Genomic DNA, 13862 nt, shown 5'->3' with positions numbered 1-13862 from the left:
CTGATTAGCGAGTCTGCGGGCAGCGCTCTGTAGGAGCAGGGAGAGCAGAGCAGCCGTGCCCCGTTTCCAGTTATGTGCATAAAAATGCCAACCCAAATAACGCTCCATGTGTTCACTTACACATCTGCCTCATGTGGAGGGAAGATGTGGGAGATGCCCATCTCCCTGGGAAGGACAGCGGGGTGGGAGGCAGGGTGGAGACGCCAGCCCTTTCTGCTCCGTCTTCTGAATTGTTTGCGTCTGCAGTTGACATATTGGGATATCAGATGATTATGAAAATGTGGATAAATGCACGAGGACGTTGTCCGGCAGCTGCTAACGTGCCTCTTTGTTGGCAGGTATGGATCCTGGCGGGAGCCTGTCAACCCCTACTATGTCAACTCCGGCTATGCCCTCGCCCCAGCCACCAGCGCCAACGACAGTGAGCAGCAGAGCCTGTCCAGCGATGCTGACAGCCTGTCCCTCACCGACAGCAGCGTGTAAGTGCCCCTGCCTGGGAGAGCAGCCCCTAAGGGGCAGCCAGGGCCTTCTCCCCAGAAGCTGTTTTGGGGCCCTCCCCAGTGGGGTGTCAGTGCATCTGCATTGCAGGGAGTGTCGCTAGAAATCCGCAAACAAACTGGAGCCAAGGTTTGTTGTAGTTGCTTCCCTCCAGGCCAAGGCTGCTGGAACCTTTGGAAGAGGGAAAGCCTCAGAGCTGCCTGGGCTGGCGCCCCAGGTTCTGGATCTCTGGTGTTCACGTCGGAGGCGCGGCCAAGGCGTCTCCGGTCCATCCTGCTCTGCGCTCACGCTCCTTTAATCTGGAAGCTGTCTCACCTGCTCAGCAGTGCTTGTCGTCCCCTCAGTGTGGTTCTGTTCTGCCCGACAGCTCAGGGGTGGCCACCAGGGGCCACAGGAGCCACATTGAGCCTCTGTGTCACTTGATGGTGACAGCTTCCTTCATCGTCCTCTCCAGGGAAAACCCTCCCTTGGGGGGAAGTGCTTGTTTCTGATACCTTTCTCTTTGGTTCAGCAGATAACTTTGGGGACCCAGGCGTGCGTCAGAAGTTTGATTGTGTCAGACCATGCCCATGTCACATCAGGGTGTTGCCTATCTGCCTGCTTGGGTCACGTGGGGCCCTGAATCCACCACCCATGAGTGTCAGGCTCGCCCAGCTTTCGGTCGTACGCCATTTGCCATCTGACCGCCACCGAGGGGAAGGTTCTGGCCGGGCCCAGGCCCAGGGCAGGAGGCAACCTTTGGGTGTGAAGCCAGCAGGTGTGGGCCCGTGGCCGCATCCGCAGGTGTCTTGTCCCCACGAGAGCATGTGGGGTTGTGGCCCTGGCTGCTCTCAGCGGGTCATGGGGACTCTGCCCCCGCCCTGGCTAGGGTCTAGAGGTCAGTTAGGTCTAAATAAAGAGGAAAAGGCTGCCGAGCTCGTCTTTGTAGGTGAGCAGGCCTTTCCACGTTGAGGTCTTGCTCTGTGGGCCGTCTTCTCGGTATACGCTTTGTGCTGCCTGTGTCTTTGCACTGCTTTCCACGCTGCATCCCGCTGGACGGGATGGGGCAGGCTGCTGGATGGGATGGGGGGTCAGGCCGCTGACGGGACGGGTCCCTGAGCAGGTTCCTACAGCCCCGTGCTGTGTGCACCTGGTGCCCTTTCTCTTCTCTTCCCCTTTGGTGACCACATGGTGGAGGCGTCATCCCGTCAGGTTGAGCCTCTGTGGGGCATTTTTCATTCATCATTACCTTCTCCTTTGTCTTGAATCTTTAATATAAAATGTTGACATGTTTTTAACAACTTAGTTGAAATTACTGGGGTTTCAAACACTACCTTCCGTGAATATGAAGTATCACATAAAAGGGTTCCAACGAACTGCAGCCCTTCAGACCCCCGGGAGCAGCTGACAGCACGAGATCTGTTTTCCTCTTCCCCAAAACTCAGTTACTGCAATGACAATTAGTCTCTTAATTCTCTCCAAGAAAAGGACATGTGTTTGCTAAAGGGAAGATCTAAAAATTTTTTAATATTTTTTCCCTGATGTTCTATTCATTTTGGTTTACACTGAGACTCAGAAATGTAGGCATAGTCGAGAATTAGGAATGTAAAATTGTGGCAGATATTTGAATGTATATGAGGCAAAAAATAGGATCGTGTGTTTCATCTAAATTATTTCTGATGGCAACTCAGGGTCGCCTCCACCTGGTGAAGTGCTTCCTAGTCCATTGACTTCGGGCATAGATTCTGAGGATGGTGCCTGATCCTCAGAAGCGTATGGATTTTAGGTGCCCTGTCAGAGTACATGAGAAACAGACAAGTTGGTGGCTTGGGACACCTGAACAAGCCCTGGGACATGTGAGAGCGTTCAGATGTACTTGACGCTCTTCTTCGCTGATGCCTGTCCTCTGGAGCAGCCTGGCCCTGCTGGACTGCTGAGCCATCTGCACTGTGGCACTGCCTGGGACCCTGACAGCCAGGGACACCCGGGTACACCGCAGCCTCTCTCTGCCCTGCTCTGAACCTAAGTGCACCCTTTCCACCCAGCCTGGGGTGCAGCCCTGCCCGCCCACAAAGCCACAGAGCTGTGGATGTGTGTCTGCCTGGGATGGGGCCAGGACACGCTGAGTGCTGCGTGCTTGGTGCCTTTGCTAGGCGCTCTAGCAGTCGATGCAGTGAGATCAGAATTGTCATGGCTGCGTGTTCACATCCTGGTGTCCAGTGAAAACAGCACTGCTCTGGCAGCACTTGCCCTGTGGGCAGTGCTTGAGCAGGATGCAAGGGGTTAGGATCACTGGCACAGACGTTCACTGCACCTGCCGGACAACTGGGAGGCTAGAGTATTTCAGTAGCAGACGATTGGGAGGGCCATCTCTTCGAGCTGTCGGAGGTGGCAGCACGCCGCAGAGTCCTTCAGAGACAGAAGCGGGGACCAGAGAAGGCTCCTATTGGCCACTGTGCTCCCCGGAGTAGCTTTCAAATGGCAGGAGAGAGCTGCCGAGTTCTTAAGGGACAGCACGTGTGCAGTGAGCCATGTGTTGGATCTACTACTTCTCTTGAATAAGTGCTTCGTTATTTTAAAGACAGTATGTAATTTAAAAAAAATTTTATTTACTTATTTGGTTGCTCCAGGTGTTAGTTGCAACAGGTGGGCTCCTTAATTGCAGCTCCAGGACTCCTTAGTTGCGGCACACGGTCTCCTTAGTTGTGGCATGTGAACTGTTAGTTGCAGCATGCATGTGGGATCTAGTTCCCTGACCAGGGATCAAACCCAGACCCCCTGCATTGGGAGTGTGGAGTCTTATCCACTGCACCACCAGGGAAGTCCCAACAGTATGTAATTTAATTTTTATTTTTATCATAATCTTCAAAAGGGTTTATAACTAAAATTTACATCAAGGAAGCTAATTTGAGCATTTGACAGAGAGATTACACTGCATTACCAATTTACCTTGGAAGAAAGCAGAATATAGGAACCTTGGAAATCTCTTTCAACGGTATCTAGATTGTCTTGGCCACCGATTTTGCAGCCCTCCAATGTTTCCAGTCCATTTAGAGCACCCCTTCCAGGTAGGCACACCATATCCTGCCTGGGCAGTAAAGCAGGGGTCAGCACACGTTTTCCATAAAGGATCACGAATAGTCTCTGTCCCATGTTCCTCCTCTGCTTTAAAAATGTGAAAGTCATTCTTAGCCCATCACACCTCAGAAAAATAGGCTGTGCTGGCCCTGCTCTAGATAAAGCCAGCTCAGCCGAACTTGGTTGAGCCATTCTATTTGTGCTCACTCTGGACTGTCTCTTTCTCCTGGACAGGGATGGAGTCCCACCTTACAGGATCCGCAAGCAGCACCGCCGGGAGATGCAGGAGAGCGTCCAGGTCAACGGGCGCGTGCCTCTACCTCACATTCCTGTAAGTTCGTCTGCACAGCCCTCGCCCTCCCCGTCTCCGAGTTTGGGGCTCACCTGCCCTCCTGGACCCGTGCCCACCCGTTCTCTCCACTCTGACCAGGCTGCTGTGGCACTGGCCTGGCTTCCGAGGAGCTCAGCTCAGGTCCAGGCACGGCACACGGTCACACGCATTCTCGCCCTGTGGCTGGAGGGGGCAGTGCCTGCACAGTCGGTACAGATGAGCAGGGACTGCCCTCCTCACAGCCTTTCCCATCGTGTTAAGTGAGGTGCTTCTCCTGGAGGTGGGAGAACCGCTCGGAGCCTGTTGCTGGCTCGATGCCCAGGCCTGGCCAGACTGGCGGCCGGCGGCTCTGTGGGACAGCGTGGCAGTGCCCCCGTCCTGAGCACCCATGAGCACTGCTTTGTTCGGGATGAAACAAGGCATCGGCTGCCTGTGGCTGAACTGTGGGGCATCCTGACTTCAAAGCTGCCTCAACTTCACCTCTTGGATAAAAATAACAAGGTGATAGTGGTTCTCCTGATCGTGGGCACTGGGGACCCTCAGAGAGCCCAGTGCAGGGTGGGGCTGGGCAGAGAGTTCCTTTGCTAATGACGGGAGGGATTAGCTGTTCTTGTTTGGACGCGTTGACTTGGAGCGGGAAAGACCTTGCAGGGAAGATGTGGTCTTGTCGCGTTGGTGCATCCACAGTGACTCGTGTCTTCCTGGCGGTTTCTGTGCAGGGAAAGCAGATGCATCTCAGGATTGTTGCACACACCTGCCCTCCATCAGGATTCCTTGGTTAGAGTCTTTTCACTTTTCTGTAGATGCTTTAATTTCCAAATAAGAAAAGTGATATGGTTGAGAAGAGGGCATTTTGTCACCTCCCAGCTACCCCTTGGCACAGATGCGCCTGAACCAGGCACCGATGGTGTCTGCTTAGGGACAAGTGGAAGATGCTATGAGGGCTGTGTGTGCACGTGTGTGTGTACATGTACGCGTGTGCGCATGCGTGTGCCTGCCTGTGGGCAGCCTCCTGGGGAGCGCTGAGCTGGCTCATGTCTGGAGCAGCCTGGGCCTGAGCCGAGGCCGTGGCCACACGTGTTCTCTCTGCTCTGTGGACCAGGCTGGGCAGGGGCACAGAGGAGGTGCCCAGCATCTTGTGTCCTGGAAAATAGGGGTGTGAGGGGACATGGAAAGGGTCACAGTCAGTGCCGTGGAGTGGGGTCCGTGCGTGGATGCTGACGTGACGGGGGGGGTCGAGCCCATTGATGAGCAGGGTGTCAGCATCGTCCCCAGTGTCCCCTCACAGACCACATACTCCCGGGGGAGAAAGCTGCTTTGCGAAAGGACCTGCCTGGGCTCCTACGTCCGCGACAGGACGCCAGAGCTACCCCTGCGAGGACATAGCCTGAGCCGAGGGCCATCCTGCACAAGAACTGCCCTTTAACTCTCATAGGTCACGGGGTCATGAGAATCCCATGTGGACCCAGCTGAGGCCACCGCACCCTCCAGGGTGAGCCCAGGGAGGCGGGTCGGGGCTGGAGGTGCTCGTGTGGGAGAGTCCCTGCGTGTAGGAAGCACGCCGTCTGCTGTCACATCCAGAAAAAATGTTCTTCATGTTGTTCTTGCAACTTGTCTGCAAGTTTGAGATTTTTTCCAAAATAAAATTTTTTTAATTTGAAAAATTAAGCGAAGTGTTAGACAAAACCTACAGAAAGAGCTGGAGTAGCACGGGGGCGGGTTGTCTGCGTGCAGCACTGAGAGGGGCGGAGAGGACAGGGTGGCCCAGAGCCCACGTGCCGCCCGAGCAGCTTCCAGAATCAGAACAGCAGTGCCCTTGGGTCCCGGAAGGCCCTTGGCGGGCAGTCCTGCATCCTGAGGGTCTGTGTTTCCTGGCCCTGCACCTTGAGCCCAGATTCAAGAGAACGGCCCTGCCGGGTAAATGGGGGTGAGAGGAGAAACACCGTGAGTGGCCTGCAGTCGGGGGAGTCCTCCCTGGGGTGCGGCTGTCTGCACGTGGGGAGAGGAGTCCCTGCCAGGGCGAGGGCTGGTCGGGGGCTGGTCGGCAGCTGTGCTCAGCCTGGCCATGTGCTCGGGGCAGAAGGTGCAGCCGAGTTTTGTTCAGTGATGTGGTTTGAGGTTCAAGGTGAAGGGACTTCAGCCTCATCCACCACGACTCACGTGGACGCCTTCCCCGCCAACGGGAAGAGAATGCTGCTTCGCGCCTCTGTTCGCCAGCGACATGTCTTCTGTGGCTGGTGCCCCGGGAGCCCGTGCACATTGTTTGATTGTCGGACCGGACGCTGGGTGGTGGGCGGAGGTGGGTCCAGGGAGCTGGGACTCCTGTTGCCGTTGTATGTCTTTTTTGGGAGTTGCCATTTCTCGGGGGGTCTACTGTGTTCAGTGCTCCTCGCTGCGAGATGCACGGGGGTTTGGGGAGGCCAGTGGAGGGGACGCATGTGGGTGACTGTCGTGGGAGAGAGGTGCCGGCGTGTGGGGGAGCCTGTGGCCCTCCACATGTGAAGTGTCTGGTCCTGAGATCCTTAAGGCTGAGAGAGGAGCCTCTTCTTTCTTTGTTGGCCTTTTATATTCCTCAGAAGTTTCACATTTTTATTTACTTGAAATATTTTCCTTTGTGGTTTTTTTAAATTTCTTCAAAGCTGGAGAGGTTACCGTTCTTGCATGAATCTGATAATCATTGTAACTTCTGACAGCTTTCCTGTTTTTGGAGTCACAGCTGCACAGTTTGGAGGCTGTTTTCCAGAATGGACTCGCTGGATCTCGTCAAGAACTTTTTCCTTCTGCTCTTGTGTGGTCAGAACCGTGCGCTCTCACCATCTGGATGTCGTGCTGGTGTCACAGCACTCTTGGCTCAGTGCTCCCTGCCCCGGCTCTCCTGCCTCTGACCTCTGACCAGCCAGCTTGGTGGGGCCGGGCTGCCCTCAGGTCCCTATGGTCTGTCCCAACGCCCGCTGTTGAGGACTCCTTCCAGGGCCCGGCCTTTTGGCCGTCCCACCGCCCAGTCGTCTGGGGCTCATCATCCACGCCCACCTTCTCTCAGGACCTTCTAGAAGTGCTGGGCACCCTGACTGCCCTTCTTGGGCATGGGCTTCTTGGCTCCAGGACAAATCTCTGACTGGTGTTGGGCACTGCCTGGCCCTTGGCACCAGCTTCTCCGCCTCTGAAGCATTGGCCTGTGTCCAGGCCTCTTCGAGCCTGTCGTGGTCAGCATCAGCCTCAGTGGCTTGTTTCTGAGCCCTTGATGTCACGTTCTTCCCTAATTTTACATGTTTCTGAGGAACCAGGAACTGTTCTCACTCCTGTCTTGTAGATGAGGAATGGGTGTGCAAATCCAGACCATGTCCAGAGCCCCCTGGTGGGAGGGCTGTGTGGGCACCAGCTCCACCCAGGCTCCCACCCCTGTCCCACGGCTTCCCGCCTCGCCTGCTTCTGTCTGGAGGCCAGGGTTCTACATAGCCACTATCCACCCAGAGGTCAGAGAGGGCCCCTGTGCGCCACCCTGTCCCCAGGCCCTTCCAGGCCCTCCCTCCCTTGGGTCTCCCCTCTCCCTCACCAGCCTCCTCATGCAGCACTCCTGCCGCTCCCATCCCTCCCTCACTTAGACCTCAGTGGCTTAGATTTTTAAAACATGTTTTGCTATAGAGGACGTTTATTGGGACAACTGGTGAAATTGGAATAAGATCTGTGATTAGATAAGAATATTGTATCAGGATTTTTTTTTTTTTTTTTATAATTGTCCTGTAGCTAGGTACAAGATTGTCCTTGGTTTTTGTTAAATACATTCTAAAGCGTATGGGAATTAGCAGGCGTCACATGTGCAGAGTGTTCTCTGCTGGCTCAGGAAAGTGTGTGCCTGTCTGTGTCTAGGGGAGAAAGTTACAGCAAGTGTGGCAGGTGGCAGGTGCACAGGAGTTCTTCGTACTCTTCTTGCAATTGTTTTGGATTTGAAATTATTTCACATTAAAGCTAGCTACTCCCCACCCCCGCAAAAGAAAAAGCTATCCAGTGTATTGTTGTAAACTGCATCGCGGAATTATGTTCTCTGAAAGGAAGAGCCGTCTGTCATCCCACCTCTCCCTTGACTCTTTCCTGTACCCAGTGTTTTGTGTCCCTCATCCCAACATCAGAGTCCAGAGCCTGGTCCACACACACCTGAGTGCCAGGCACTGCTTCCCCCTTGTGTGCAGGGCGGGCGCTGCAGGGAGCGGCCAGCCCTTCTGGCCCGTGGGCTCGTCCTGTCCTCAGTGGTCTTCGCAGCTGCAGCTCTCCTGCCACGCCTCTGCCATAGCCCCAGCTGCCCTGGGTCCCAGCCTGGGCAGTCACGAGAAGCGCTTCTCTGGGACGGGCCAGAAGCTCTCAGGGTAGGCGCCCCTGGGCTGAGGGCGCCGGGGTGGCCTTTGTCCTGGGGACGCAGCTCCCAGCCTGCTCAGTGTCTCCATCCAGGGTCATGCGAGGTGGGAAGCGGTGGTGTCTGCTCGTTCTCACTGCTGGGTCAGCTCTGGGTTGGATAAAATGCAGGCCCCATGTTCTCTCCTCACCTGCGGCGTGGCAGGGCCACCCGGGCGCGGAGCAGCTCCACACTGCACATACGGCTCACCAGCAGTGTCTCCTTGCAGCGCACGTACCGAATGCCAAAGGAAGTCCGTGTGGAGCCCCAGAAGTTTGCCGCAGAGCTCATCCACCGCCTGGAGGCTGTGCAGCGGACGCGGGAGGCCGAGGAGAAGCTGGAGGAGCGGCTGAAGCGCGTCCGGATGGTGAGTGGGTCCCATGGCGGGGCACCACGCCGGGTCACTGAGGTGTGTGACCACACTCGGTAGAGTTTAGGGGGCCTTCAGGCCCTGAGCTGCTCCCACCAGGGCCCCCTAGCACCTCCCCGCCCCACTGGATCATGCTCCACCCCGACTTGGGGGCTTATGGGCAGCTCTCCCATGACACCTGCTCGCGGACCCAGGCCTGGCCTGCATCCTGCTCAGTGCCCTCCCTGCCACGTGGAGCTGAGATGCCCTCACATGGGCAGGAGGGGCAGGAGGCTCCCACTTGTCACTTCCGAGTGCAGAGTGGCTTTTAGGTCTGGACACAGGCTCTGTTTTGTCTTGTTTTCTGACCTGCAGCCTTGTTTGATGGAACTTTGGAGGCTAAGAAGTTTCATAATATTTGTAATTTATTTGGTTTAATACCTTTCTGCCCATAACTGCCAGAGATACCTTGCTTTTGTTGCCCTGGGCGTGTCATTCTACAAGACTCGTTTCCACACATTCAGGGCCTCCATGCAGAGGTGCTAGTGACAGGTGTGCCTCTCACACGCCCTCCCTGTGCCCAGTCCCCCCTGGACTCTGTGGGCCTCAGTGCTGTGTCCCACGGGCCTTTGCTTTTTCTCTTAGAGCAGAAATCTGTTCTCTTCTTGATATTTTGCCCAATACCTGAAACTCAAAAATGTGACGTTTCCTGAAGGAGTTGTTTCTCCACCCGATCTTCCTATTTAATATACAGGACCTGAGCCCTCGCTGGACCCCATCAGAACCCTTGGGAGGTCCCTGCTGTTTCAGTTCCACGTTCCCCGGGTGGGCCGTGTGTACAACAGTCTGGAGGCACTGCCATCAGGGTGGACATGGGGCCTGGCACGTGGTCACACCTGGAGTTCCCCTCTCCTGCCGCCTGCACCCGGCTCCAGAGCTCCCAGTGATGCCCAGCCCTGAAACAGGGGGCCTGGCTCCCCCATCTTCCCCTGTGGGGAGAGAGCAGGCAGGTTTCCCGTAGCGTGTCAGAACCTGGGACCCCTCACAGCACCAGAAGGCAGCCCTGAGAGTGAGACGCTGGCGGGCAGGGCTGTGCTGCGAGGAGCCTCAGGGAGCCTGCTTGGCCCTCGCTCTCCTCTTCTGGCAACGGCACGGCCCTCACAGCAGAGAAGGTGTGGCCTGAGGGCTTCCCCTGAGCTGACCAGCTGTCCTCGCGCAGCCCCCGAGGTCACCCGACAGGCACCCACCCTGCCGGCTCCCGTGACTTGGTCTCACTGCTTGGGAGGGAGTGGCCGGCAGGGCTGGGGTTGGGGGTTGCGCTGGCTGAGCTGCTCTGATTCAGGCCGTGAGGCCTGCGGAGGAGCTGAAGGGACAGTTAGGGGCATGGTTTCCGCCTCCTGCAACCCCGCTCTGAAAAAACGAACACAGGGGGAAGGGGAAGGGGAAGCTGTGACAAAGTGAGAGAATGGCATGGACATATATACACTACCAAACGTAAAATAGATAGCTAGTGGGAAGCAGCTGCATAGCACAGGGAGATCAGCTCAGTGCTTTGTGACCACCTAGAGGGGTGGGATAGGGAGGGTGGGAGGGAGGGAGACGCAAGAGGGAAGAGATACGGGAACATATGTATATGTATAACTGATTCACTTTGTTATAAAGCAGAAACTAACACACCATTGTAAAGCAGTTATACTCCAATAAAGATGTTAAAAAACAACAACCACAAAAAACACAGATCAGAGTTCCCGTGGAGTGCAGGTGCTTCAGCAGGAGCCTGGCCCCGGGTCACGCATGTGACGAGGCCGCGTCTTCCTCGGCCAGCAGCATTTCCACGGCACTACCTCTCTGTGAGGCAGCCCCGAGCACGTCGCTGTTAACAGCTCTTAAAACCAACGTGCTTAGGACATAACGTGTGTAACATTCCATGAAAGAAGTTTAAGAAAGCGAAAATCCACCACCTTTTCATTGCGGACTTGAGCTTTCGTAATCGTTCTGTTAAGTTTTCAGTCTTGGCTCAGGGGCTGCGTGTGCTTGTGGTCCTGGTAGGTCAGCGTTCTGGGCGAGACATCCTACAGGCAGCTGCAGCTCTAGGTATTGAGTGTGCTTTTCTGACGTCTGAGTCTCTTTCCCTTTGTGGCGTCCCTGACAGGCGCTTGGTGGCTGTGCCTGGAGCCCATGAGCTCACAGGGGAGGGGCTGGACCAAACGGTGTTCTCTGAGTTAACAGAAAGTGTCCAAACGAATGTCTAGTGCCAGTTCAGGAACTGGTCGGCGGGCACGGGGCCTCAAGCTCAGGCAGGCTGCCACTTGCAGTGACCGTTGGCCATTGGTGCCCGGCCTCAGGATCACTTTCTCAGGCACACGGCTGCTCCAATTGGTCTGCTCCCACAGGCATCCCTCAGTCCCCAGGGGTGTGGCACCCTGCCCAGCAGCTGGCAGTGCGGTCTTGAGTCTCTTACTTCGTGTGACTTTGTAAGCTATATGAATCATGCTATAAGTGAGAGAGTCCTTATTTAAGAGGAATAACTACAGTATTTTTATTTTTGGCTGTGCTGCACAGCTTGTGGGATCTTAGTTCCCCAACCAAGGTTCGAACCCAGGATCCTGCAGTGAAAGCGCCAAGTCCTAACCACTGGACCTCCAGGGAAGTCCCACTACAGATTTTTTTTTTTTTTTTTTTTTTTTTGCGGTACGCGGGCCTCTCACTGCTGTGGCCTCTCCCGCTGCGGAGCACAGGCTCCGGACGCGCAGGCTCAGTGGCCATGGCTCACGGGCCCAGCCGCTCCGCGGCACGTGGGATCCCCCCAGACCGGGGCAAGAACCCGTGCCCCCTGCATCGGCAGGCAGACTCCTAACCACTGCGCCACCAGGGAAGCCCTACAGAATTTTTAATAACTTATTTTCATTGTAAAACTTGGAAAATAAAAACAAAATAAAACGGGCTTCCCTGGTGGCGCAGTGGTTAGGAGTCTGCCTGCCGATGCAGGGGGCACGGGTTCTTGCCCCGGTCTGGGGGGATCCCACGTGCCGCGGAGCGGCTGGGCCCGTGAGCCATGGCCACTGAGCCTGCGCGTCCGGAGCCTGTGCTCCGCAGCGGGAGAGGCCACAGCAGTGAGAGGCCCGCGTACCGCAAAAAAAAAAAAAACGAATACTAGCAGCTGAGTGGTTATGTAAATGTATAATATCAATATTATAGAGCTCTAAAATTGAATTTCTGCACATGCAGAGCTATTAAGAAAAACTAGATGTCAGATCCGTAGGAATTTGGAGGTTCTCTCTTGCTCTCTGCTGCCCTAGGTGAATAGTGTCAACAGTGCAGTGCCCTGGGGAAGACTTGGCGAGGAGTCTCCCAGCCCCTCATCCCTGCAAAGCACAGGGGTTGGGATGGGGACACAGGATGGGGTGCAGGAGCCCAGCGGTCTGAGGCTCTGCCAGGGCAGCTCCCATCTGTGCCCACAGGGTGTGTGTTCCCCCTCCATCCATCCCTCTCTCCCTGTCTGTCCTCTTCAGTGCCATTTTCCATCCTGAGTTGCAGTGCCCACAGCTGACGGCATATCCGAATGACATTTAGGTACTTTTGCAGTGGTGAGTCCTGTGGTGAACTCCCGGAGGTTTTTTGTGTTAAAGTGCAGCGTGGCTTAGTCACCCGTTTTCTCAGTTATGACCAGACATACTCAGCATTCTGGTTTGGACAAGTCAATAAGACAAGAAAATAAATGTGACCAGTATCTTTTGGAATTAAAGTGATCGAATATTTATGTTTATGGATGTGGTTATGGTAATTCTCAGAGAGTCAAAGGAAATTCTGTTAGTTTAATGTCAGAATTTATTAAGACACCAATAGCAAGGTAAGCAAAACCCAGGAGCTCTTCTGTACAAGGGCAACATTCCCTTTGAAAATATGATGGAAAACATGGCAGTAAGATTGAGGAATAGGAAAACTCAACTGAAAAAAAAAACAAAATTTTTATTGATAAGCATAAAAGAAAGTGGAACCAGTGCCAGGATTCCCGATGGTCTCCGCGGCACTGGCATTGTGCCCCTCCTCACCGCGTACCCGCCACACTCGGGTGGTGAGCCCAGCCTCCATCCGTCTGCACCATCTTGCCGTGCAGACTGCCCAGAGCCCAGCTGCACTTGCTCGGGACTCAGCAGGGACAGGAGGGGCTCTGGGGGCCGCTCTGGGTCGGGCGGCCCCTCCAGCACCTCACCTGCCCGGTCTCATCCCAGGCTCAGGGCTCCTGGCCTTTGCTTGCTTGTGATTTGTCTCCCCAAGCGTGGGGTTTCCGCAGTGCGGCCAGTGCCGAGAGGTAACATGTGGCCTTGTCCCCACAGGAGGAAGAAGGTGAGGATGGTGATGTGTCCTCTGGCCCCCCAGGGGCCAGTCATAAGCTGCCTTCAGCCCCGGCCTGGCACCACTTCCCACCCCGCTATGCAGATGTGAGCTGTGTGGGGCTGCGGGATGCACACGAGGAGAACCCGGAGAGCATCCTGGACGAGCATGTGCAGCGAGTCATGAGGACACCGGGCTGCCAGTCACCAGGGCCCGGCCACCGCTCCCCGGACAGTGCGCACATGCCCAAGATGGGAGCGCTAGGAGGCACAGTGCCCGGGCATGGAAAGCACGTGCCCAAGTCGGGGGCGAAGCTGGACACAGCTGGCCTGCACCTCCACAGACACGGCCACCACCACGGCCACCATGGCTCAGCCAGGCCCAAGGAGCCTGCCGAGGCCGAGGCCCCCCGCCGGGTCCAGAGCAGCTTCGCGTGGGGCCCAGAGCTGCACGGCCACGCGGCCAAGCCCCGAAGCCACGTGGAGAGCATGGGCGCCGCCCCCACCACCAGTGACAGCCTGGCCTACAGGTGAGTGTTTGTGGCGGTTCCCTCTTTCTGCATCTGTGTCAGTGAGGCTGTGTGTGTCTCCAGGAAAAAGGGGTCAAGGCGAGAGGCCGTATCTACTGTGGCCTCTGTTCAGCCTTCAAGCCAGGATTCCCCTTTAAAAGTCATTAAATCAGGGTCAGCCACAGAGACAGCAGGCACCTGGGTGCACTGGCCGCTGGAGCTCCAGCCTTGAAGCATGGTCAGGTCAGATGCACCTGTTTCGGAGGGCAGTGTCTGGGTGAGGAAGGGTGGCCAGGCCCTGGATGCCGCCACCTTGGCTCCAACCCTCCCGGCCCATGCTGCCCAGATACCTTCCTTCCTTTCCTTCCCACCATAGAGTCTGCCAAAACAACCCCAC

The 13862-nt window shown here is 55.9% G+C and overlaps 1 protein-coding gene across 6 annotated transcripts in view; it reads left to right on the top strand.

Annotated features, from left to right (window-relative positions):
- The window catches only part of AXIN1 (axin 1), a 57324-nt gene that overhangs the window by 35816 nt on the left and 7646 nt on the right, over positions 1–13862 (top strand). For all 6 annotated transcript variants that reach the window (XR_007472231.1, XM_004270376.4, XM_049699519.1 and 3 more), the window contains exons 3-6: positions 339–479; positions 3790–3886; positions 8503–8640; positions 12960–13486. Coding sequence is in view for 5 of the 6 variants with exons in the window: in XM_004270376.4 (XP_004270424.1) it covers positions 339–479; positions 3790–3886; positions 8503–8640; positions 12960–13486 (903 nt within the window). In the remaining variant the exon portion in view is untranslated. The remainder of the gene's footprint in view (positions 1–338; positions 480–3789; positions 3887–8502; positions 8641–12959; positions 13487–13862) is intronic.

This window comes from Orcinus orca, chromosome 16 (genome assembly GCF_937001465.1).
Source record: "Orcinus orca chromosome 16, mOrcOrc1.1, whole genome shotgun sequence".
Taxonomy (NCBI): domain Eukaryota; kingdom Metazoa; phylum Chordata; class Mammalia; order Artiodactyla; family Delphinidae; genus Orcinus; species Orcinus orca.
This window is presented reverse-complemented; position numbering and strand designations above follow the sequence as displayed.